The 26,283-nt window shown below is 34.3% G+C and overlaps 1 protein-coding gene across 1 annotated transcript; it reads right to left on the bottom strand.

Moving 5' to 3' along the window:
• Positions 1–9,859: 9,859 nt before the first annotated feature.
• On the bottom strand, positions 9,860–17,115 carry LOC138129381 (uncharacterized). Its single transcript, XM_069045669.1, has 4 exons — positions 16,961–17,115; positions 10,562–10,824; positions 10,173–10,360; positions 9,860–10,126 (listed from the first exon to the last, which is right to left on the bottom strand). The coding sequence occupies exons 1-4, from the start codon at positions 17,113–17,115 to the stop codon at positions 9,860–9,862; spliced, it is 873 nt and encodes a 290-aa protein (XP_068901770.1).
• Between the last annotated feature and the right edge of the window lie 9,168 nt (positions 17,116–26,283).

The raw sequence follows: 26,283 nt of genomic DNA, 5'->3' as shown, positions 1-26,283 counted from the left end.
TCTGACATTTTAACGAAATAAAATTAGGTTAGAAAATATTTTTAATTTTTGTAGTGCATTCTCCCTATTCCCCCTCCACGGAATATGACAATATGAAATTGGGAAAAAGCTTACTAAAGTCCATTCAAAAATCAAAAAACCACCACCTGTTGCTTTAGGTTGGTAAAATTTAAAAAACCCTAAGTAGATATTTTTTCATACATACTATGTTGGTAACTATAAATTGACATTTATTTGATTCAAAATAAAATTCAGTTGCTTTGAATTCCGTTCCTATTGTTTTATTAGCAGCACGTTTCCTTTATTTGTTGATTCTTATTATTTTTACTTAAACATGCCCAGAAAAACAAGACATTTAATAATAAACACTTAACCTCAAAATTACAATTCTCACCTTTTACACTAAACAGCGTTGCCGATAGTAATTATCGAGGAAAATGCGACGTTGGTGGTTTTTTGATTTTTGAATGGACTTTATGTAACCTGTGTAACTCCGGAGAATAATTGGTTACCTACAAAAATTACTTTACACTGTTAACAGAATTAGAATGTCGCCTACGCCTACTCTAAATATACATTTATTTGAAGGCCCGATATGTTTAATTGTCTGTGACTTGCTCGTTCCTATTTTGAGGTTTTTAGATAACATATTTGTGTAATTTGTGTATTTGCAATTGCGGTGCTATACGTGTACTGATAAGAAATTATCAAAATAATCCTACACAAACAAATTCAGAATTACAGCCCTCTCATTTCAAGATTCAGAACTGTCGAGACGCTTAAAAATTAATGTAACAGTTTTTCCTTAGTTTATTCAATGATTTAAAAAAAAAACAGAATGATCTCGCTTTGTAGGAAAATCCAGTGACTATAAGGTGACCAGGGCAACAAATAAATCCGCGTAATATGTGTAAATAAATAATGTAATAATAACTCTCCGTTGCTATGAGAAATCTTTGGTGTTTAGAAAAAAAATTGATTTTACCACTTATAATTTCAGCAATGGGAATAGTACCGCAATCTCTTTTTAAAAATTTAAAAATTCTGGATTTAGGGAACACATTGGTAGTTGAAATTCAAAAAGGTATATTATTATACTCATGTCATATCGTGAGGAAGTTCCTTAACATTGACGCAGAACATAATAAAACACAACCAAGTCAAAATGTGGAGGCGAGACGCCGGTAATTATGTTGATAAGCACTGCACTATTACTTGATAATAATATCCGTAATAGTGTATGTACTCCGGCAAAATTGCCGTGCCGCCGGGTGGTGGAGAGAAATAAATAAATAATTAACAATAATGCGCCGTATCACGACACCGTTATTAAAATTGGTGTTTACTAAATTCATGATTAAAATAAACAAAATGATATACAGTATGTCCCCGGATTGAGTTTACAAGAGGAAAAAAATTTTTAGTTTTGATTTTACGTAAAAACTTCAGAGGAATAACATTTTTTTGCTTCATCTGAAACCCCCATTTCCGTTATTAAAATCTCAGTATTGATACACTGTATTCTTAAATTAACATTTTTTGTTAAAATTTGGACTTAGAATTAATTTTTATATTATAAATTTTATTACAATTGGCTTGGTTTTTTGACAAACAACTTATTACTACTGTTTCAAAATGTTGTTTTTAGAACAGAGAATTTATTTAATCCAATGTTGGACCGGTTTTTGTCACATAATTACAAAATTGAATGAAAAATTTCCCAACACTCATGTAATGTATCACGCATGGGTGTTCAGAAGCTTAAACTTCGATACAGGGTTGAGTTATGTACAGAAAACAGCGCATAGTTAATAGAATAGTTTTATATTCAATTATCATTTGATTTTTTCAAAAAAAAAGGAATAGTAGGAGAAAAATATTAGGTAGGCTAGGTAGGTAGATTACTTATCTTTTTTGACTTTTTTCAACAAAGTTGTGCCGGTAGGGAAAAAAATTGTATTCAAACCTTGTTAAGAAAGTGTCCTTGCAGACCTTAGGCACTTACAAACCTCGTCTACGACTCGGTTTATAATCTTTGCCTGCGGTCTGCAAGAAACCACTTTCTTACCTTGGTTTGAAATATACTATTTTCTGCATTTTCTTTGATTTTAATGTTAAGTCTTCCTCTGTGTTGAAAAAGACTTTTTAATAACAGAAATGGGGGTTTCAGATGAAGCAAAAAATGTTATTCCTCTGAAGTTTTTGTGTAAAATCAAAAATATTTTTTTTTCCCTCTTGTAAACTCAATCCGGGGACATATTGTAGATTTATGCAATTCTAACCTGCCAGTAAGAGATGAATTCGTCATCATGGTAATTGAAGTCAGGCTGAAATTTAATAAGGGTGTTGTGAAACGGTCCAATGTGTTTTAAATTACTCTAAAGCAAATGCCATGACCTTCGATGCACATTGTCAGGCCCCCTTCAAGTTCTGAAAAACACGCACCAAGGTCTCTTGCATTCTTCGCCTAATTCTGATTTTAAAATAATTAATTGTTTGGACAGGTTCCTCGAAAACGGTATTATTTAAATGAGGAAACAGGTAATAATCAAGCGGCGTAAGATCTGTCGTACTTGCAGGCCAGAAATCTCGATTGATCACCCTATAGTCAAAAAATTGCCGCAAATAACGAAAAGACCCCCGTGCTGAATGGGCTGTAGCCAGGTCAAGTTGAAAATACCGATTAGCTAATTCATCACTGTGGAGTTGATGAAAACATCAAGAATGATGTTCCGGTACCTTTCAGCTGTTACTGAATCTTCACAAAAGATGAGTCCAATCAATCTTCGTCGTGACATACCAACCCGTTCTTTGACATTCTTTGACAAGTTGACACTGATACCTCGGCCTGCTGAGACAGTCGCCTGAGAGATAATTACGGTTCGTCTTTCATTCCAGACTCAATATTTTCCTCAGTACGAACCTTAGGTCGACCACTTCTAGGCTTCGGCTGAACATTGTCACTTTCTCAAAATCTGTGAACAGTGTACAGTTACCTAATTTTAAAATTATAGAGTCCATCAAAATTTTCTACTGTGTGAAATGAACTTACATTTTTTGTCAATGATCTATGTCAATTTTGACAAACAAAATGCCTAAGCTAACCGAAAATACGAAAGTGTTCATTCTTTCCAAATTAGAAGAAGGGTGGTGGATCCGGAGGCATCTTTACATGTGGAAAAAACTGTAATAAACCGAATCCTTGATTTTTGAGGTGTAGGTAGACTACGTCCACTGATAGAATGCATTTTTTTAAATATCCTTAGATAACAAAATCCCCAAACCATAACATTAAAATATTAAGAAAGTATCATAGATTGTGTTAGTAATATCTTGAAACATTCGCGCCACTGATTCTCATTGGTTGTTATGAAACCCACGCGAAAAATAAATTATATGACATTTCAAATTTGAAATTGTCAGTTCTGTCAAAGTGGTTTAAGCATTTAGATTTGCGATTTTTCATCTTTAGAGCTTTGTTTTGCGATTCTCTGGTTTTAAGAGTTATTCGTTTTGATCGTGTTGCTGTTTTGATCTGTTCCGTTGCGATTTTTTGTTGATTATTTTAATTTGTGAAGTGAATGCGTGCCTCAAGAAAGAATTACAAACATCGAAAATGATACAGAGGTAATTTTTGTTCATGCATTAAATAGGAGTACATATTAAATAATCTCTTGCTTGTGTTTAGCCATTTCCGAAAAAAGCTGGATATTTTAATTTCAGTAGCCAGCTTTTTCGGAAATTCGAAAATGTATTGTGGGTTGCATTTTTTATTCCGTCGGGCACATTATTACTCATGAAATACCCTGTATTAATAAAACCTAATATATTACTCCTACTGTACTGAAGTTTTTTTTCGTCTTTCCTAAGTGCAAACATGCAGAATAATAATAAAACATCACGTGTAAACCTGCTCTTTCCATTTTTTTTTCGCGCTGGATCTATTTGTTGTAGCATAGAGTGAACATTTTTAGTAACATTTATGTCAAGCAATCTATGAGTGGACAGAGTTTACTAATTTTGAAATTAACTGTATCTCAAGGTCTCTGAAAAATGTTCATAAAGAACAGCAATATTTGGAAATTTTTCTGTGAATTCTTGAAACAGCGGTTCAATTTGGTAACACCCAAGCTCTATTTTTATCTTGGTGACCATGGCGAAAATAAGATTAAATCATGAACATCCTTTTTTCAGAAGTGAGTGAAAACCATTTTTATAGATACAATTTTGCGAACAAAATTATTATGGCGATTAATGACGTTTGTGACAATTCAATTATTATGTGATAAGCTGAGCCATACGTTTTTAATGCTTTTGTTTTTCATAACCTACTTGACCAGAAATTTTTTGAAATATGCAGTATTATTAAAACAGAAACCTAAATGTAAGTGTCAAATATTGATTTATTGACCGAAACAAGGTGACAAATGGGAAACATATTTGAGAAAAATATAGGTTTACAATCACGGAATAATGGATGATGATGGATTGCTATTAACCAACCATCATTGGTCGTTACCACAATTTCCCATAATTGGCAGTTTGCTGTGATACAATATAATACCAAGTTGTTCTGCTATGGATTTGAACATTATTGAAATTTTTTTCCACATTGGAAAAAATTTTGCTGTTGCGCCGTCCACGCTCGACAATTACGAAGCCAGCTTTTGGCAAAGCACTTATAATTTAATGGTGTTTTTGTTTTTTACTGCAGGTTCAGGTATTTCTCTTTCTACAGAGCACCTACCTAGGTATATACTGTATAACCCAATACAACTGGTTTTGTGGGTATTTACAGACGTTGTTCGCTATGTCCATAACGTTTACACACTGATGGTGATGATAATAATACAAAGAGCCAAGTGGTTCAATTTGATATTAAATCTGAAAGAAAGCTTTTACGATATGAACCAAGAGAGTGAATCCTTACAGAAATCTTATTATCTGACCTTCATATTGGCACAAGCATCATTTTGTGTTGTAATAAGTTCTATGTTTTACATTTGTTATGTCAGTTACAACTTCTACGAGTCAATTTTGCTCTACTTGACTGAATTTCTTCAGTTTTACACGCAATTCTTCTTCATCACGTTCTATTGTATGGTCGTCAAAATGCTACGGGCGAGATATCAAAAGACATCTTCAAGTCGAGTGTTCAGTTCCTGTGCATCAAATTTAAATGAATTAAGAATTTTGAAAAAGATCTTCACACTCAAACAAACCGTTGACATATTCAACGACATTTTCGGCGGAACGGTTCTTTTAAACATACTTTTCACTTCATCGAAAAGTATTGTTTATATGGATCGCATTCTCAAGTCTAAAGATGCATCTGCTCAGTTTAGTTCCGCTTTTAATATTTTTCTTCACGTAATTCAAGTCCCAGTATTAGTTCTAATGTTGGTAAGTAGATTTGTGGACTTTATGTAAAGCGGATTGAAACATTTGTTTCACAGAGTATGGTACTGCAAGTAACATTCTTATGCGAAGCCATCTTAGAAGCTTTTGATCAGGCTCTGCGAGATTTATATAAATCCAAGCTTGTCCAAAGAGATCTAAAGTGGTGTAACAGAGAGTTTCAGAAACTGGTACAGCTGTTTTTAGATAATCGACCTAAATTTACAGCCGCTAGATTTTTCATCATCAACAGGTCTACGATCCTTCATCTCATAAATTCCATAATAACTTTTGTGATTGTGTGTATCCAGTTCAAGAATTAAATTATTTTCATTTGTTTGTTATAGCCAGACACGGTTGCAATTAAGTAATTGAAAAATACCCAAATATTGCAAATTGTTTCTTAAATTCATGGTTATATTTGTAAATACTTTCTCAAGATATCTGACGAGTGACGTGTTATACAGGGTCATTATAAATGATTGTACCATCGTAGTAGGCGTTGGTGGCTTAGTGAATGTGCCGCAAGCTTCAAAACATGAGTGAGACTAGTATCGCCAATAGGTAGCGCTGCTGGCGGTAGTGGAAATCTGTCTACCATATATAGTTTGTTTAACGTTGCGAGGCTGGCTGCACATTCAAAATTTGTGTGGGTTTTCAACGCCAACGACGATGCTACCATAATAATTTATAATGACCCTGTACAACGTTAAAAAAAATCAAATGAAAGCTGGCGTTGCAAATTGTCGGTCATGTCGTAACGGAATTCTATGTAAATAAGCATTCAATTCATGGGCGTAGACAATTTGTGGTCTCAAACGCTACTTTATAATTGTACATTTTATTCATATTATCTGATAATGGAGACAATGTATTAAATAAACAAAAGCAACATTTTACATTTGTAAGAATGGGTAATTTATCAGCTTTACTATCAAACGCAACCCCACTGTTAAGGAGATTTTTGGGTGAAATGTCAAAGAAACTTCAATTTTAAAGCAACGGTGTTGTTAATCTTGAAAAATGGCCCAACCGTGTTTTATTATAATTCAATAAAATGCATGTAATATCCAAAGCATAAAACGTAACCCTTACAACTAAACGATTATTTTGATATAAAAACTTTTATGCACGATTATATTATAATTTGACAATTATGCACAAATTTTCTTGGCATAAACGTCTCTTTATGGCCCACGGATCACTTTATGCCCTTGGGCCATAAAGATATGTCAAATAAAAGTCAAAAACATTTTTCGTGAAATTAGCAAAAAAAATTGCCACTTAATTTAATTACCTAATCCCGAATGGGGATTACTCGATACTAGACACTCATTTCTGCCGCTTTCTCATCCTCGTTTATCATTTCGTTAATGAATTTATAACCGAAAATTGCAATTGGCATAATGGCTACGGGTGTTTTCACTGTTCCCAAGGTTACGCGCAAAATTAAAAATTTGACGGGAACACTACGCGATGCAAACATCCCGTGGTGTGGGCAGATATTTATTTATTAATTTTTGTTAAATGTTAGGGTTTTAGGTCTTAATCGTGCATAAAATAGTGTATGTACTGCGGGCGTGAACTGGCTTTTATGGCCTTGAGCATGTTTTTAGCCCTCGTTATCACTCGGGCTCAAAATCACACCTCAGGCCATAAAAGCCCTCTTACGCCCTTAATACATAAATAACTATTACGTACGTTAGACCCGGTAGTTAATACGATTAGTTTTAACATAACTACTTTACCTCTCGATATTTCAAAACTATGTGCTTGACACATCAATGCAGAACAGACCCCAATTATTGATTTGTCACCGGTGACCTAAATTCGTTTCGAAAGCGTTTAGATTTAACGTTAATTGTTAATTTGTTTTGATAGTTCGGTAAATGAAATTAAATTGGATCCCCGTGTTATTCTTATTTGTCGACATTTAGGGATAATTGGCGATGGGAAAACATTCCACAGCTGTGACAAATTATTTTGTAAACAGTTACAGACAATTTTCGGTGAATGAAGTCAAGAAAAAATTAACCACACAGTGGAAGTTATTCATACGTCATTCTCTCATCTCCAACTACATATCTTGCTAAAGTAGACAATAAGCAAACCTTTTTGAAATATTAGAGGAAATATCTAGTACTAAAAAATATCTCACATTGTTTACAAATTCATCTTAAACTGAATAATTACAATCAGAAATGTAACCATTACGTACAAAATACCGAACAACGTGGACTTGTTAATAGAGAAAAATCTTGCTGTATTAAATTCAAAACGATTTTGCCATAGTATGTCGGCCAGTGATTTGAAATTTTTGGAGCCATACAAGATATCCTGGTGTAAGCAGTTTTCCAATTTACACGCCAGCATCAAGGTATCTTCATATTCTTTCAATATGGAATCGCATAGAAATATATTTGCAAATACGCCGCACTAAAATAAAATCTTTAGTGAATCGCTTACTTAAAATAGACAAAATGTATCACCCAGCATATGGAAAGCACCGTCATTTGAAAAAACATGTTGAATATATCACCTGAAGTATACACCAAATTTAAACTAATATCAGTTTTCATAAAGATGTCGATGTCGAGAAGTGTCCTGATGGAGGTTGTGAAAATATTTAAAAGTGTGGTCCAGCCAAAAATGTCATTGTAGATTTTGACTGCGTTTTTCAAAATTAAGATATTATATTTAGTCCTCCTCATGGTATTTAAATAAGAATGGTACTCCAACTTTTGTAACGACGCTTGAGTCAACAAATAATTTTGATATTTGAATCGCGACAGTAACATCTCCAGGATAGTGCAGCGCAAAGACGCGTCAAATAATTGCAGATAAGTTTCAGTGCAAACCATTACGTTAGCCAGCACGGAATTGAAGTCGAGGAAAAATGAATCAACAGCATTTCCAGCTATTATTAAAGTTAAAACGACCACTTGTGACATCACAAATTGAATATAATATATCTTGAGTTTGTTCTTGTGACATTGAGTAGTTCCAAGACATTCTACCAACTTGATCCATTTGGTATGCTTGTATATTTTCATGGTTATGAAAATATAAGAATTGTGGAGGCAGTAGGCTGTAGTTGTCAAGATTGCCATGATCAATTGAGTAACACTTAGTCTCGAATAAACTGTCCTCCTGACGATTGTATTGTAAAAAATATATGTGGTTAAGATGGCGAATAAACAAAAACTGTACATTCTCTGATGACAACTTAAATTTCTCTTCAGCTTTGCTGAAGGAGGAGTTAAGGAAAAGATATTTCCGAAATGAAAAACCAGATCAATTGCTTTCAAATCCATTTTCTAGCAGTTGAATTTAAATTGTTACTAATAATATCTGCATCACCAACGATCCTCATTCGAGGGCAGAAAGTTGTCAGTTGAAAGCTAAACAGATCAGTGTTGTTGAGTTGGAGTACATTATTTGTAAATATGTGGATACAAACACACTCTACGCAAATGTGATTCATTTTACTTTTTTCTTTTAAATGTCCGATAAATTTTATTTTGCGTAAACAATCATTTTGAAGAAACTACTTCCTATTTTAACGTTTAATGCTCCAATAATGAGCTACAGAATACTTAAATGCATAGAACTAATTTGTTTTTTAATGTGATGACCGCATTCTCAATATGATTTGTAATAAATAACGTTTCATGCTCTGATATCGGAATTATTTTTCTCCACGTCTATTAAATTAATTTTTTGAATTCACTACTTTCAAAATGACATTTCGCGACCGCATAGTAGTGCGCGAAATCGATGTTCGCGCACTACTATGCGTTCGCGGGCGCTTTCGCGCACTATTGCTTCAAAAAAATTCAAAAAGCATTCGCTTTTTTGAGCATTCTGAAAATAATTTGACTTCATAATAATAAACCCTGAGTTACAAAACGCCATTTCTCCAATTTGGATGATGAAAATTTCGAAAGAGTGAAAATAAATCGCTATTAATTCGATTGACACCTTGGCAAGCGCATAGAAAAGCGTCATCCTATTCACAAAGGGTATACTTACGACCAATCACACATAATGTTCGTTTCAAAGAATATTGTACGAACGTCGATGCGAGAAGACGTATTCGGCACATTCGCGTAAATAAAGCACTCGCTCCTTCGTCGCTCGTGCCTTAAATGATGCCCTCATACGTCACTATATATTTCAAATATTGTTTTTTTGTATAGTCGTGGGGAAAGTATAGTTTTCTACTTGCGTATAATGGCTATTATTCAGGAAAATGAAAATTGCAACATGAGCCGTAGGCCAGACAATCATTATAGACTCTTGACAGTTGATAATAATTGAATTTTAAAAAAAGTGTGGAGGCTGCCAAAGATTTTCAAAAAACGATGACGTCCGAGTTCTTTTAGCAGCTGGATAAAATAACATGTTAGAGCAAACTTTATTAAATTTGCACACAGGTTATGCAAAGATGCATGTGTTGGATTTACAGCGACTTAAACTGAATCATGACAAGAAGAAAAGTGGTGATGGAATTTAAAATGCTGAAAATTGTAGACCTGTCGATGGAAAAGTACCGAGCGGCGGTAAATTCTGGCATACTTTGAGAAACACTTTTGGTAAAGATGCACATATCATTTTCCGTGAAAGTGGACTCAGCAATGCAGGTTTGCATCTGGTAACAGTACGAAAGCAACTCCTCGAATTCCTTTCTTATAGTGTCGCACCATAGAATCAAAGCGAAAATGCCAATCTGCAACAAACAGTGAAACAGAAGTCTCAAAATCCGCAAGACTTACCCAGTAAAACAACACAACAAAAATATGAGACGCCATCTGCCAGTAGTTTTGAGGAACATTGTCGATGCTATCAGCTCCTTTAATCGCATTATCCAGATAAATCAAGCCCCTCAAGGAGGCAAAGAAAATGTTGAGAAGAATGGCCCAACCGAAGATGTCGTTGAAATGGTCGACTGTTTCCTTAAGAACTAAAAGATTTCGTTTGACTTTGAGTAGGATCAAGTTTGAGAGTTGTTTGCGTGCTAGAGTGAGGTGTCGGTTTAATAAGAATTTTTGATACTTGTATCGCGACAGTATCATTTTCAAAATGAGACAACCCAAAATTATGTAAAAAAATTGTGAATAAACTTGTAAGCTCTCGACACAGTAGAACTTGAGGAATTTTAAACCTAGGACGTCCACCCAAACGTAGAAGGTGAAAGCAATCATGCCGAAATATATCGCATTTGATACAAAAAATATCCAATAAAGAGATTTTTTATTGTTCACTTCACACTCGACTCTCTCCAGATTTCTTATCAGCAACGACCACTGATTTCTCTTCATCAGTCCGACGACAATGAGAGTGTAAAAACCGTAAGTGAGTAAGTCGACTTCCAGCAGTATTTGCAAAACTGAAGGTATCAAAGCCAATCTTGAATAGTGCGACTTCCTGGATATAAAAATTACGATTGACCAAACGGAGTAAAAAAGAAACACTGCAATTATATATAATTTTCGTGGCGTGCTAGTGGTCACATTTTCGATTTTTGGTGGTGTCAACGCTAATAAACTTCCAAAAGAGAAAATTGTTTTTATTGCTCCCAAATCCATGACTGTTGACCCAAACGGAACTACTAAACTACTGAAAGCTCTGATATAAATATATTCCGGAAACATAATTGCTATATAAATAGAATTAGAACCGAACGTGCGGGGCTGTTGTCGGGCGATATTTTGTCAATAATGGAATAACGAAACGTTAATGACGCAAGTGCTTTTTAGAAGAGTTAACCTTGTGTATTGATTTTGAAATTTCATCAACTGGCATGAAATAGTTGTTTACATTACAAATGCGGTAGGCTACATTTTACAGCGCGACATTGAAACACGACCGCGAAGTGGGAGTGTTTTTAACAAAAACCGAGCAATGTAAAATGCCTACCGCATTAGTAATGTATTAATCTTTTCGACCGACGACAGATGACTCGTTTTCTCAAATTTAAAATTTGTTAATAATTTTGCAAAACCTGTCAAAGGCATGCTTACGATTTACGTCACAATATGGCGCCATCTTCGATGGAATGGACCACTGGTAGCGGTATCTTGTCTTAGTATATGGACTTTCTTTATGATAAGCTAACAATTTTTTTGGAGCTTCCTGAAAGCTTAAAATTTTCGTGTTAGTTTACACACTTCGTGCGGTAAAGTGACAGATAATTCGATTAGTGTGTGAAAAGCAAGATGCCGTAGCTGTTCAAAATGTGTAAACATGTCATTTAGAGTTGAGGAGGCCAAAAATTTTATTCAACCGTCTTCTCTCTGCATCACACAATGCTATTATCAATTTTGTTCCAAACTTTATGTTCACACTGTATATTATGGGGAATATAATGTCAGAACGGCAACATGTGCTAGCCATCTTGGCGTTACAGAAAATTCTAAAACATGGCATGAAAGACTCAAATATAATAATATTTTAAACAGAATTTCTAATTAATTAATATTGATCAAGCTGTATCAAGTAAATTAAGTACACAATAACGGCTGCAATTATCTACAAAAATAAAAAATTATAGAGTAATTAGTCTTTCAGTTCTGAACCTACCTCAATTATTAGTTTAAAATTAATCGGAAAAAGTCCACACACAAGAAATTCCAATTTATTGATGTTTGTACAAGAATTAAACAATAATTCCTACAAATGTATTACAGAAATATTAGAAACCGAGAATTTAAGTAATTAAACTCAATTTTAAATTACAATGTACTTACATATTTGTATGGTAACAATCTCTTATTCAGACCTATCAAACCATGATTAACATCATTTACCAACTCAAAATCCTGGAACAAAAAAATATGCACAAAAATTCGAATTTATCGTTGTTGTCTTGTTACAAGTTCCAACACAACACCGAAGAAGTACATAACAGTAAAATTGGAAATGCACATCAACACTATCCAAATGATGAATGGACAACACACAATTAGAAAATTTTCGAACACTGAAGATTCATTTTTAAATTCTGTGTATAAAGTGTAAAACGCTCCTGTCACCGTGATAACAAAATTTGTTGTCAACATTAATAAAATTTGGAGTTGAAATGTCCGTTTCAGTGCATTAAAAATCTTCCGTAAATGTGTAAAAATTGCAACAATTCTTTCCACGTCAACTCGTAATTTTCGTTGACATTTTTGGATTTTAAGATATTTCGACAGGTCTTGATAGTATTGTTGCAGAAGTAATAAGATCAAAATGATCACAATTTCGATATTAAAATGAAAACTCCATGCAAGGTAGTAGGAAATGTTGTAGAAAGAGTAGTCGGGAACATCTAAGCAATCTAATGTGCAAGTTAAAATACTCAAAATGTACTTCGTTGCAAGAGTTTTAAGCGCAAAGTTTCTAAATCTTCTGTGATAAGAATGATGGTTGTCTTTTAATTCCTTTAGTAATTTTTCAACTGCCGCCAGCTTTGTTGTTAATGATAGAATCTGTTGAGACTTGTTGTGAGTGAATAGAATTAACAATACGTCGTTGATAAAGAGAAAACTTATTTCGAACAAGTCAACAGTGGTCTGTAATCTCTCTGATTTATTAATCTCTTTGATGTATATAATGGTTAAGACTAAGAATATCGCCAGACCGATGTAATAGCTTTTCGACTTGAAATAAACAAATCTATTACTTTTAGAATCTTTGAGATCGTAAATTGGTAAAAAGGTGTATTTCCAGATCTTAAATATCACAAAAAATACATCACCAATTTCTGTCGGTTTTTGAACCATTTTGAGAAAAATTGAGACTAGGAGAAATAAAATGTAAGTATGTACCACACTTGTAATTAACTTACTCGATCCAATAATGGATTTATACAAATCGCTTGAAAACAATTTTCAACTAATACATGAAGTGCAGCGGATTATTACAAGTAGTAGATACGTAGTGCGATCTAAAAGTTTAAAGAACGGTCGAAAATCGCGCCTTTGTGTATCTTTATAGAAACTCAACCGTTTGGCTTTTGTTGTAACCGAACTTGAAACACTTCAATCCTGAAGTGAAATGTCCACAGGCGGCTCTACCGAGACAAATGTAAGGTAATTTGAAGCATTTCTCACGATTTATTTATCAATAATTACACGAAATATTTAATAATTAAATTATCCCTGTTTAAAAAAAGCGAAATAACGAAATTATTACACAATATTTAACCGGTGCTACTGTGGTGTAACACGAGTCGCCCAGATCCACGGATGACAGATGTCAAAATCAAAAATAGCAAGATGGCCGTTCAATGTTAAAAAGTAAACTTTAGACTTTAGTAAAATTTACTAATATTATTGAATCTTCAAATACTAATAATATTGCAACAAGAGATCCAGGTGCCTAAAAATTTTTAAATGGTAAGTTTAAAAATTTTCATTGTTGTCACTGTTGCAAAAGAAAACAAATGAGTTATTCGTAGAGGGATATGGAGGGAGCACTGCCTATGCTGGCAATGTAAAGGAAGCGGCACGTCGCGAGACCTGTCCGGAGCCCTTTTATGACGCCTTTTAAAATGACCGCCAGTATTTCGTGAAATTTCGTGACGAGAGTCGTTGGGCATCAGATGCTTCATAGGCGTCGGTGTTCCGTCATTTTACTGGGATTTGGTTTTTTACACGTGAACCGGTTGGTGAATTGTCTTTGCATTTTTTCAGTTGTATAACTCTGATCTGTTTTTATTTTGAATTAAATATTTACTGTCGTCTTCCTACATTTCCCACAAAAATTGTCCCCAGAAAAAAAGTTAAAGGGGCGCCACTGGAAAGATGAAATATCTGCGTTAACTTCGGTTTGATTGAAGAAATTAATAACGCCCCGAACATGTTAGAAAATGTAATAAATGCCTTAAAAATGCGAACATTAAAGTGTAGCGAAGAAGAAGGTAAACATTTCCAGCACCTCATTTAATAAATTGATTAATTTGTGCGTGAATTGTAATTGTGTTAATTTTGAACATAATTCGTGTCATGCTGTTATTTTATAGTGAGGTTATGTCGTATTTTAACGCTGCGACATCCGTTTTTCAAAACAAAAGATTTCCATAGGTGATGCTACCAGAATATTAAATGAACACCCGATAGAATTGCTAGGATTATACAAAATGAAAACTCAAAAGAGCACATGTCTGTGGAAAATTAAGTATTTCAATCTGTAAAATTTCTCCTACAAATTGACAACTTAAATTTTAAAGCTTGTACCTAGATGTTATTATTCTAAACGGTTTTCACAGTTCTTGAGAATTGCTCTCATATGTTCTTTTGAAGTAAAAATAAAATACCTATGACTTGCAAAACGATCATACCTCTCACCTTCACCGTCGACTATTTAGATTTTTCTTATCAAGAGCAATAATTGTAGTTTTCACTGTAGTTCTATACATTTTTTGCTCCATTATATGTATGTAAACTTTTAGGTCACGCTACGTATCTCCTAATAATCCATACATTACTTGGAAATCGTTATAAAATAATTTCCATTAAATCTATTACTGCACGACTCAATTCATTTATACCAATCTTAAAAGCAATAAATGTACAGTGTCCAAAATGATTATGGTATCATAGGGCGCTTCGATCGGAAAAAATAGTTTGCCACCTTTTGATGATACCTAAGGTCGCGCACTACACTACACCAAACATAACCTCCAAGTGTGAAATATCATTTCTGTCATTCATTGCCTGTTGTGAATATTCAAAAATTCACAAGAAAGTGAAATAATACGTCGGGTTTACCCAACGAAAATTAGGTAGTCAAAACAAATTTAGTATTCTAAGGAGTTACCCACTTTAAAACCCTTTCAAACTGATTTAGTTATTTAATATTTTTTGGTTGATAAACCTAACCTTTTTTATACCTGTCATTTTGACGGTTCTTGATAATTGGTATCATTTTTCTAGTAGGTATGCGTCAAAATTCAAAACATTACAAAGATACCACAATCATTTTGGAACAGTTTATATTTATTGGAAGTCAGACAACTTAATCATTTCTTCTGATTTTTTAATTATAAAGTTTTGTCAGCTGTAAAAATTCAGACATAACCTCAAAATTGTTCTATACATGGTTATTTACGTAAGATGACGAGCCTGACCAGGTCAAATGCAACCCAAAATTCACTTTACAAAGCATTCATTGTGTTTTGATATTTAAAAATTAAATCAGGAATCCAAGTAGGTATTCTATTAGTTTAAATGGTATATCTATCATTGCTTTTTCCGTTCATATTTTGTAGTAGGTATTTGAAAATATTTTCGAACGGTGACAGAACCCACATGATCCTACTTGACCATTACTTTTGTGATTTTAATTGCTTATTATTTATTAAATCATACTTTGTTAAAAGAGGTATTTTCCTGTCAGAACTTGACATTCCTTATGCTGACGTTAAAAGCTATCTATGTTTTATGTGCATTATGATGATGTAATAGGGATCGAGATAGCTTTATAAATTGTATTTTGGGTAGCATTTTTACCTGGTCAGGCTCGTCATCTTACGTTAATAGTAGTAATATCCTATAAGACAAAATAACATGAATGTTTTAGATTTCGACATCATCGATAACGACGACATTGAAGTCTTCGATTTGTTTCAATCAAATGGATTACCACGCCACCTCTCTCCGGCAAAATTGTTATTGAGGTATCAACTTCAGTGTGCTGTCCAAGAGAAAAAGTTAATTGTACAAAGTGATCAAAAAGAAAACAAATCGGAGCAGGTGTTGCAAATTGTCGGTCAGTTCGTAGCGGAATTCTATGCAAAAGAACGTTCAATGCATGGGCGCAAACAATTTGTGGTCTCGAACGCAACTTTATAATAAATCATACCTAATGAATTTTAAACATTGGAATTGTAATTGTGCATGTCATTATTAATGTCTGATAATGGAGGAAATGTATAAAATAAGGAAGAGCAACATTTTGCACGTATCGGAGATGTGTATTGTTGGTTGCATCATAAAGTTTATTAGGGTCATTATTACTCATGAATCACCTAGTATACAGCATGTTATTGAATTGCGTTAGAAAAATTTAAACGGTGATAGAACTCATCAAAACAAATTACTTTTCTATTTACCATTTTTTCGAAAACTCAAATTTATGCTCGAATTTATTTTCACCGTATTCCGTGTCATCGAGTCGTTTATGGATGGGAGGGTGAAAGAACAGCGGCTTCGTACGAAAAACGTTAACGCAAAAAAAGTAAATAGGCCAAAAACCCAGGCGGATAGGTCTTGCAAAAACTTACTGACACAATTTAGTCACGTCCTTTACCTGCATGCGACCGTGTTTACAATTTATTAGAAAGTGAATTTCCCGTAATTATCGTTAAAAATGGTGCAGTACACTAATCCGGAGTTAACAGACATGGTGCTCATCTACGGGGAAGCTTTATCAAATGCAGATACAACCAGGCGTTTGTATGTAGGTGCATGAAGAGATTTCCCGGTCGCTAAGTTCTCTGTCCACGTACCTTTGTGAATGCTGTCCAGCGTTTAAGGGATTATGGTAGGTACTTTTAGTCCTGTCACAGATCACTCACAGTGAGTAATCTGTGAGTCCTGTCCTGTCCTGTTGACGAAGAACCGAATGTTTTACAATTTGGAGAACGCTGTACGAACAGGGATTAGGTACATCCCTATCATCCTCAACGCATCCAACACTTAAAATCAGAAGATCCACCACGTCGAATTGCATTTTGTCAATGGCTTCTCCAATAGGTCGTAATTGACCAGTTTTATCGTCAGCTCGTTCACCGGACTTAAACCCTTGTGACTTTTTTTATGGGGCCATTTAAAACAGATTGTGTATGAGACTCCAGTTGACACCGAGGCAATTCTGACATGTTGATGAGAACTCAAGCTTCAGTGGTTGGAAGGGCACACAAGAGCGTGCATCGATTACGGAGGGCGTCATTTCGAACATTTAATTTAAAGGTTAGTGCCCTTGATCAAGAGTGGTGCGTAACTTCAATGTCACGCTCACTTACTACCAATAATCGGTTTTTGCTTGATTATCTAAGTTTTTATCTTCTTTCGCTTTTAATGTACGCACGGAGACATTGGCGAGTACTAGAATTTACTATCAAACTAATTAAAATTTTATCTGGGTTTAGAAAGATTTTTCGAAAAAATGGTAATTAGAAAAGTAATTTGTTTTGATGAGTTCTATCACCGTTTAAATTTTCTTAACGCATTTCAATAACATACTGTATTGTCCAGTAACATTTCTCGTATCTTCCTTTTTCAAGAATTTTTATCCCGTGTCAATCGTCTTGCCTCGTTCTAGGTACTGGATTATTTGTTTTTAGACTTCTTGCCGCACCTGCTCCTCCCATCGTGGGCGTTCTATTTTATTCTTTCCCTGCGCTCTGGTTTCGTAAATTTCTCTTGGAAGTCTTTCTTCATCTTATGTACCTATGTGACCTAACCAACACAGTTGTCCTTCGCCGATGACTAATTCTATTGGCTTTATATTTATCGCTGATATTGCTAAACTCGGTACAGGTTGCAAAGACACACTTGTCATTTGCAACAGCATTTTTTTCATATTTCTGACCCAAATAAAGGCACAAAGGGACCAGAAAATCATAGTTTGGGTTAAATATTTTCCATATAAGTACAGTTTTAAAGTAATTTCAAATGACTAATGCCATAAAAGCGCTGTTGCAAATGACAAGTGTGTCTTTGCAACCTGTTTATCTCATTTCTTATTCTATCTCTTATTGTGATTTCTTTTATTCTTGTTTGAAACCTCATTTCAGTAGCTACGCTTTTACTTTTAATATTTTTTGTTAGGATTCAGGATTCACTACCGTATACTATGGATGGTCTTACAACTTTCCGGTATACCTACTTGTGTTTTTATTTCCTTTGGTATCTTTTTTTTCCAGGAACGTAGCTCTTGGGGAGTTTCTCCCAGCTTTTCCGATTTTTTAGTATATTTCCGGTAGCAACCAAATGTTTTTATATTTCAGGTGTCTCCGTGGGTTTTTCCTTAGCTAGGGATCTACTACATTTAGTCCCGGGGCGCCCTGCATATTATTCAGGGCGCCCCCCTGGTCGATGAACCGGCTCTAATATGCTAGGGTCGACAGGACTATGTGTTTTATTTTTATGTATGTGTTAATGGTTGTTTCCACTTTTCCATCCCAATTTGAAAGTGTTCTTAGATAGCTCTGTCTACAAACATTTGTCGCGTTTCTTTTTTTGTTTGTTTTTTTTTTCAGTTTGCTGTAAATGTAAATTCTTGACCTTACCGCGAGGGTCTCTCTCTGTTTGAGGGGTTTTGTTTCCTCTAACCTCCAAGCGTTGAACACGACCTCGCGGCCCTCATACAATTTGCACCCCACGGGAGACCCACAAACCTAACGCTTGGCAGGACTTGTCGAATGCCCAAGTTCCATGGCAGACTTCCGGAAATGTGATCATGTCTATTTTCCCTGAGTCTGTGTAGCCTGACAAGCGCGTTTTGTGTTTCTTCTTTGAAATAGTCATATTCAACTCAACCGACGAACTTAGAGTACCTCAATTTGTTGACTTAACGTAAAGAAGTTAGGACTTTTCCCTTAGCACTAAATCACGGGTAGGCGGGAAATGTTAAAATCGTAAGGATAGTTGCCACAGACCACCGGACCACACAAAGCCACCCGCTCCTTCTATAGCGTATATGCCGCACATTGTAAATTAACTTGAATAAATAGCTGGTTATAATTATTGTGTTGTTTTATTTGCACTCTTCTGTGTAGTTCACAAACCTTGTTGGAACGAACCTGGTAATGTTTAATTTGTATTAAAAAAAAAACACAACGTAGGGAAATTAACGAGGTACGATCACGCGCTCTTGGCCATTTTTGAATTTCGCGGGTTTTATTTTCATTGCGTATGTTGGTAGAAAAAAAAATGAGATGGCCGCTTGGTGGGAATTTTGAATTACCCACTTGGTTCATCACAAGGGTTATTCTAAATGATTGTAGTCGAAGAGGGCCATGCCCACGTTATTACATTTTTGCCGCTTTCATGTGAACTGTCAGTTTTGTCGCTGTCACTGTCATTTTTTAGGTGAAAAGTGCGGTGATGAGATTTTTATTTATTTTTGCTAAATTAACGATTGAATCCAGAAATATCGAGTTGTTTTGCAATCAATTTTAAAATATTGAGTTGTTCTGCACCCAATTTAACTCCCGTGTGTGAACGGTGTGTACTCACTTATTCACATCATTTTGATGTTTTTTATGTGTCGTGGCAACCATAAATTTTACATTCAGTTTTCACATCTACTTCGACTACAGTAATATAGAATAACCCTATTTTTGGTTCAACAAGTAGGTAGGTAGGTAGGTACTCCACAAATAAATTGTCCGAGCATATTGCGCAACTATTTCTTTTCCACTTTTAACACACCATTAAGGGGTTTTTATTAGAAATAACATCTTATTTTGTGGATGAATTAGAAAAAAATTGTGTAATTTTGCGAGACGAGCGAAGCGAGCATTACACAAAATAAGACATTTTCTAATTGCTTACATAAATTTATTTATTATTATTATTGATTACTATCTTTTCTCTTATTAATCTCCAAGAAACATTTCCATTATGCTTAAGATTTTATCAAGTTATATGACATTTCAAATTTGAAATTGTCAGTGCTGTCAAATGATTTAAGCATTTAGATTTGCGATTTTTCATCTTTAGAGGTTTGTTTTACGTTCCTCTTGTTTTAAAAGTCATTAGTTTTGATCGTGTTGCTGTTTTGATCTGTTCCGTTGCGATTTTTTGTTGATTTTTTTAAATTTGTGAAGTGAGTGCGTGCCTCAAGAATCTTATTATTATTATTATTATTATTATTATTATTATACACTGTACGACAGACGAATCCAATTACGGGGCAGGAAACTTTACGGCGTTCGGCTATTACCTGAAAATATCATTGTCTTGTGACTCATTATAATAAGTGCACATTTGGTGTAAAGGTGAAAACTTCAAAACATTCGTTCTGGGTATGGAGATGTAAAAAGTTTTCGACTGGCGAGTTCCTTTGTTAGGCACACGAAGAGAAATCTGACTCAGCAAGTCAGGACAGTCAATTTTGTATTTGATCAATTTTTTTTTTAAATTCATTGAAAAATTTCTTCTCCTGGTCTGAAGGTCTAGAAAGCCAAACCTTTTGAGTAAGTTCTGTTGAGAATAACCTCTCTCAGGATAGATACCATCAGTCTTAAATGCTAAAAATTTGAGAAAACGACGCTGAATAGTTTCGACTTTATCCACATATCTCTGATAACCTGGATTCCAAATGATGCTGCCATACTCAAGTTTTGATCTTACATATGCACAACATAAGAGTTTTAATGTGTCAATATTTCTGAAGTGCATGGAACACCTTATAATATAGCCAAGTGCCTGAAATGCTTTTGTAACGACAACGTTTATATGTGGAACAAAGGATAATTTGTTGTCAAACGTAATACCTAAATCAACAACCGATTGAACTCTTGCTCATTTCATGTTATTAATTCTATATTCAAACTCAATGATGTTGATTTTGTGCGTAATGGACATTACAGTACACTTGTTCAGATTTAGATCAAATTTATTTTCATGACACCATCGACTGAGTTTGAGTAAGTCATCTTGAAGAAGCACACAGTCAGTAATGGTAGAGATTTCACGGTACAACTTAAAATCGTCAGCAAATAGCAGTTTCAAAGATGATAAGGCATTGACTATATCATTGATGCAAATCGAAAAAAAGAGGGGTCCCAATACAGATCCTTGAGGAACACCTGAAGTTGGAATAATTTCTTTAGATTTGAATCCCTTATAGAAAACATACTGCTTCCTTTCAGTTAAGTAAAGGCGGCCTTACACCAAGGCAACAATTGGCAACATATTGCCGGCAACATTTTTTAGTAATGACCGCCAACATTACTAAAATATGTTGCAAGCAACATGTTGCCAATTGTTGCCTTGGTGTAAGGCCGACTTTAGACTTAAAAAAAGTTAACAAAGAAGCAGAAAACCCAAAACCGTGCAATTTAGAGAGAAGAATATTGTGATCTAATCTATCAAAGGCTTTTGAGAAATCCGTATAGATCACATCAACCTGTTTCCTATCATCAATACACTCAGCTGAAAACAGTTGTTGATTTCGGTTTAATTTTCTTTAAAGCAGAGAAGACTTGATCTTCGGAAACTGATCCAAAAGAGATAATGTGATAAATTAAGTGATCAGTTAGACTAGGACTTGAATTAGATTTGATATAATTTACATTGAAATGATCAGCAAAGGCATCAACAACTTTGATTGGTGTAGAGAGTGTTTCACCGTTAAAGACCAATTGACTGGGAATCCCAGAGGTACCTTTTATATTACTTAGAAAGCTCCAAATTTTTTTTGGATCCATCTTTATATCGTTTTCAACTTTTTTGAGATAGTCAATGTGAGCGGCATTGACTTTCTTTTTTACTTCAGCCCTAACTGTTTTAAATTTATTATAGTTGGTGATTGACTGATTTTTCTTATAGCTACTCCACAGTTGCCATTTGCATTTTATCTTTTTTATAATATTTGCTGTAAACCACGGGGGAAAAGATTTGCTGCTACCACAGTGCGTTTTGGCCACGCAGGTATCGAACACACTGTATAGCTTATTATAAAATAATAAACAAGCATAATTTACATTGTCACAATTGTGAAGAAAGGACCAATTTATCTTAGAAAGATTATCATACAACTGCTGCATGTTAGCTTTCTTAAAATTCCATTGCTTATATTTTAAATTACAGAATGATCTATTAGCAGTACTAACATGCTTCAAAGTTATACAGAGTGATGGATGATGCGGATCTTCAGCTGTGAGAATATCATTGGCTTTAGTAATTTCACACGATTAGTTGCATATGATCAAATCAAGATAGCGACCATGATGGTTTGGTACATTGTTAAACTGTTTGACATCGAAAAAGTTTAAATAGTTGTATAAAATTGACAATTTTTGGTCATTTCCAAAGCATGTTCAATAAATTCAGTAATTTCTTGTTCAGAGAAGCGCTGAGACATTCCCACTAATTTTACTCGCGGTTGTAACCCTTTCACTTCTTTAATTTCATAATCTTGTGATAGATTTTTTACGGCAACTCTTTTGAATTTTGCATTGTCTTCTTTGGAAGAGAAACCGATTAGTAAGCCACCGTTGTTTATGCTCTTAACCTTATTTACATTTATTTGTTCAGCAACAGGATTTATCGCAGAATTTACGTCAGATTTAGTGCGACAGTCTGGACAATGTTATTTGGTTTAATGAGAACTGCAGGTTCAGTTTTATTTTTTAAACTTTCGGAATATGTTTTAGAAACAGATTGAACCGGATGTTGAGACAGTTTAAATTTTTCCTCAGTAATTTTGGAAAAGTCACATTTTAAATTATCAAAAACAGAACTTAAACTTCCCAAAATTTCACTATGCTTTTGCTCTAAAAAAGTGTTCAAACCAGCCTGATCGATCGTAAAACATTTCCGGTCACATTCAGAACACCTCCAGGAGAGTCCGGGATAATTCAGCATTTATTTTAACACACGAAGGATGGTAACGTTTGTTGCAACCACCGGCGCATAGAACAGAAGCTTCTTTTTTATCTATGGCTCCATGACAAGATCCACAGGGGACCCTCATCTTGAAACTATGTACTGCTTGCCGCAGTGCTGTATAATTCACACTTTCCCCGATCGGAAAGCGAGCAATAGGATTTCAAGTCTGTGCAATTTATACAAGTAATCACAGTTAAATAACAGTTAATAAAAGTTAAGGTAGGAAACATAAAAAAATTGAAAAGAAACGAAGAGAGAAAAGAAAAAAAAAGAAAAAAGAAAAAAGAAAAAAAGGCGAGTGCCACGAAAACTTCGCAGTCACTCGCCTCACGATAAAAATAATTTACGAAGCCGCTATCGCTCCGCAACAAAAACTACCAAAACAAAAACCTCCGAAATAATTGCAGATTTAATCAAAATAAATCCAAATTTAACTCACCCCAAACCAACTACACTCACTGAGAATAACACGAAAATAATCAGCGTTTCTCAAGTAATATAATGGTATAAAGAAATCACGACAAAGCAGGTAATTGATTAATCAAAATCAATATAAAACAGAGCGCCAGCAAAACACGTTTGCACACACTCATGCACCGCACAATATCTTGCATAATGAACACTTTAAGGCTGTTGCTTAGTGGATGGCCAAGCAATGGTAAAGCGTGCTAAACGGATTGTAATTATTTTTCCACAGTTTTATGTTTGGAGCTATGGTGACTATATTTTTTGTTAAACATTAACGTATCTCACCGGGCTACTGTCTCAGATTTTTGAAAAATCGCTTCATTCTTTATAAAAAAATTAATAACGTTTTTCAGTAATTCTAGTTATTTTTGCTCAATTTTTCATTTAGAGACTATTTAAAAAGTGCATTGGATTCAGAAGAACGTATCTCATGGGGCTACTGTCTCAGTTTTTGGAAAAACAAATTAGATTGGAAGCAAAAAAATAAACAAAAGCCTCAACAAAACGCGTAAAATTCGGTTATTAGGCAGTCCACTATACTTCTCAACTACCTGGAGGTCGTAAACTCGGATTGACATAATCACTACTTAACGCCCGCAATGCAACTTTTGTTGGGAAGATACTTGCACTGGGCTCACGGGAACATCCTCGGGGCAGAGCCGGCGTGCCGCGATGGTCAACTTATGAATAAAAGTAAAATATACCTGTAAAGGAGATGGTCGGATTGCGACGGTGCGGTGGTATCATTTGGATAAAAAGATTGTCATAATCATAACCAATCACTAATTATAATAATTCTTCTTACAAAAATATGATGCACAATTCGAATAATCGCCGAAAATATGGTTAGGGCTGTTTAATATGTCGGTTTTTAAATACTCAATTTTTTGCGATAGTATCCCTCTATGACATTTACGATATTTAATAGCACTTGTAACAGCGGTTCTAAACTTTAAAATATTGTTACGCAAGAAATTTCTAATTTGAAAATCGACTCTAGGCATTTTTCCTATTTCTCTAATTTTGTTACAATAGTTTCGCATTATTTGATTTCTGCATTCGATTTTTTCTATGAAACAATGTGGACCGTAGGGCATCGACTCTTTTATCTTTTTGTAAACACTACTATCTCCATCTCCTATGGTTTTAGTATATTTTAAATTATGCATAGCTACAGAATTTTTAAAACCTTCTAAAATAATAGCTGTTTCCATTGATGTTAATGTGCTTTTCCAATTTTTAAAACATTTATGTGATGGTGCTTTTTTTTTAATTTAGCAAATTTTTCGCATATTCTGCAGTACTTATTTTTAATACCTATATATAACACTTTTTTTAATCGAGCACGAATTATAGAAGCTACTCCTGACAATGCATTATAATTCGTTTCATAAGAGCGTTTACTCCATGCTCCGTCAACAATGACTGTAATCATGCCTACTCCATTTGAATCAACTTCTCCCGCTTCTAGCGCTAACCTAAGTTCTTCTTGCCCTGCATCAATCATCTCATTTATTGCAACTTCTTTAACATTATTTAATACTTGATTTTCTACAGCAAAATATGTTGACGAGCTCATGCATGGGATATCTAATGCTGCAGATAAATAGGAAAATTGAGTAACACCGGCACCCATCGCAATAATTCCACATACTGCCGATTTATTAATTTCCGAAGAATCGGTGTCGGGTTCACTACTAAATGTCCCTTCCAACCCGCAAATAGTACATTTGTAACTGAAATAACTTTTTAAACCATACCGTTTTTCATTGATAATATCTACATCATAGAAACTGCAATCGAAACCTTGGTGTTTAATTGATTTAGTCTCATTTGGAGAATTAGCACTTTCTTCTAAAAAACATCGTTATCTAAATTTCCTAAACTATTATTTAAACTTATATCAATATCATTGTTGAAATTAGCAATATTGTCTATATGTTCAGCTGTAAAAACACATTTAGAACCTTTTCTTTTTTTTTTTAATTTTTCTTTTAATTTCTTTTCTACTTTTCCGCTTTCTTGAACAAGCAACATGTTTTTTACTTTCTTGCCCCATTTAAAAGCAATAATAAAACTGAATTCTATTTTCAAATAATAAAATAAAATTAATGCATGTTTATAAACTTTTCTATCCCCATTCTTTCCAATCTGGAAGCCGTTGTTGGTCAGTTGGGCCGAACTACCTGTGTCTAATGTCGAGTAAACGGCCAAACTGTAGGTAATTAGTTGTTCTCAGTAAAGATTCAATATTGAATATTAGCACCCCTACTAATTTACACAGAAACTAGGTAAATACCTATCATCTTTTTCAATAAACGTCTGAGTGGATAGATTCTGACAGGGTTCCAAGTATTTCTGGCAAATGGAGAAAGTTGGAAGTATTATCCGATAGCAGATTTTTTTCTGGAAATTATTTGTGCAGGTAATGAAAACAGGCGCTATTGTAATCCTATCTTTCTTATATAGAGATATAGCATAGCCTTTTGGGAAGACGTCACGATTTTCTTTCTCGTTTTCTTCTGTTTGAAATGACAGAAAAAAATGCGATGCGTTTATTTATTATTGGTTACAAATTTGAAACATAATAGTTACTCATGATCAATTCAAATTAGTGTCTGACTAGTTCAAACATACGTGAAGTTACTAGATAATGGCGTCCTGGCAAATGGGTAAAAATTGGACTCTAACAACTATTTTTGCATTAAAATTTGATTAATAGTGACAGTTGTTTGATGTTTATTAGGTAAAGATAGCAGAGATACGAAAAATCTGACACTGTCAAAGTCATAGTTGCCTCTTATCTAAG

The sequence above is a fragment of the Tenebrio molitor genome, chromosome 4 (assembly GCF_963966145.1).
Source record: "Tenebrio molitor chromosome 4, icTenMoli1.1, whole genome shotgun sequence".
In the NCBI taxonomy this organism is placed as follows: Eukaryota; Metazoa; Arthropoda; class Insecta; order Coleoptera; family Tenebrionidae; genus Tenebrio; species Tenebrio molitor.
Note: the sequence above shows the minus strand (reverse complement) of the source record. Positions and strands in the feature narration are given on the sequence as shown.

Bases quoted from the DNA above. Each gene is read 5' to 3' on its own strand.
- LOC138129381 (XM_069045669.1), bottom strand. From the start codon at position 17,115: ATGCAATTCGACGTGGTGGATCTTCTGATTTTAAGTGTTGGATGCGTT. The intron at 10,825-16,960 runs GTGAGTGATCTG...TTTTATATCCAG, and splicing joins GGACTCACAGATTACTCACT to GAAGTCGCACTATTCAAGAT. The intron at 10,127-10,172 runs GTAAGTCTTGCG...TGTTTGTTGCAG, and splicing joins TTGTTGTGTTGTTTTACTGG to ATTGGCATTTTCGCTTTGAT.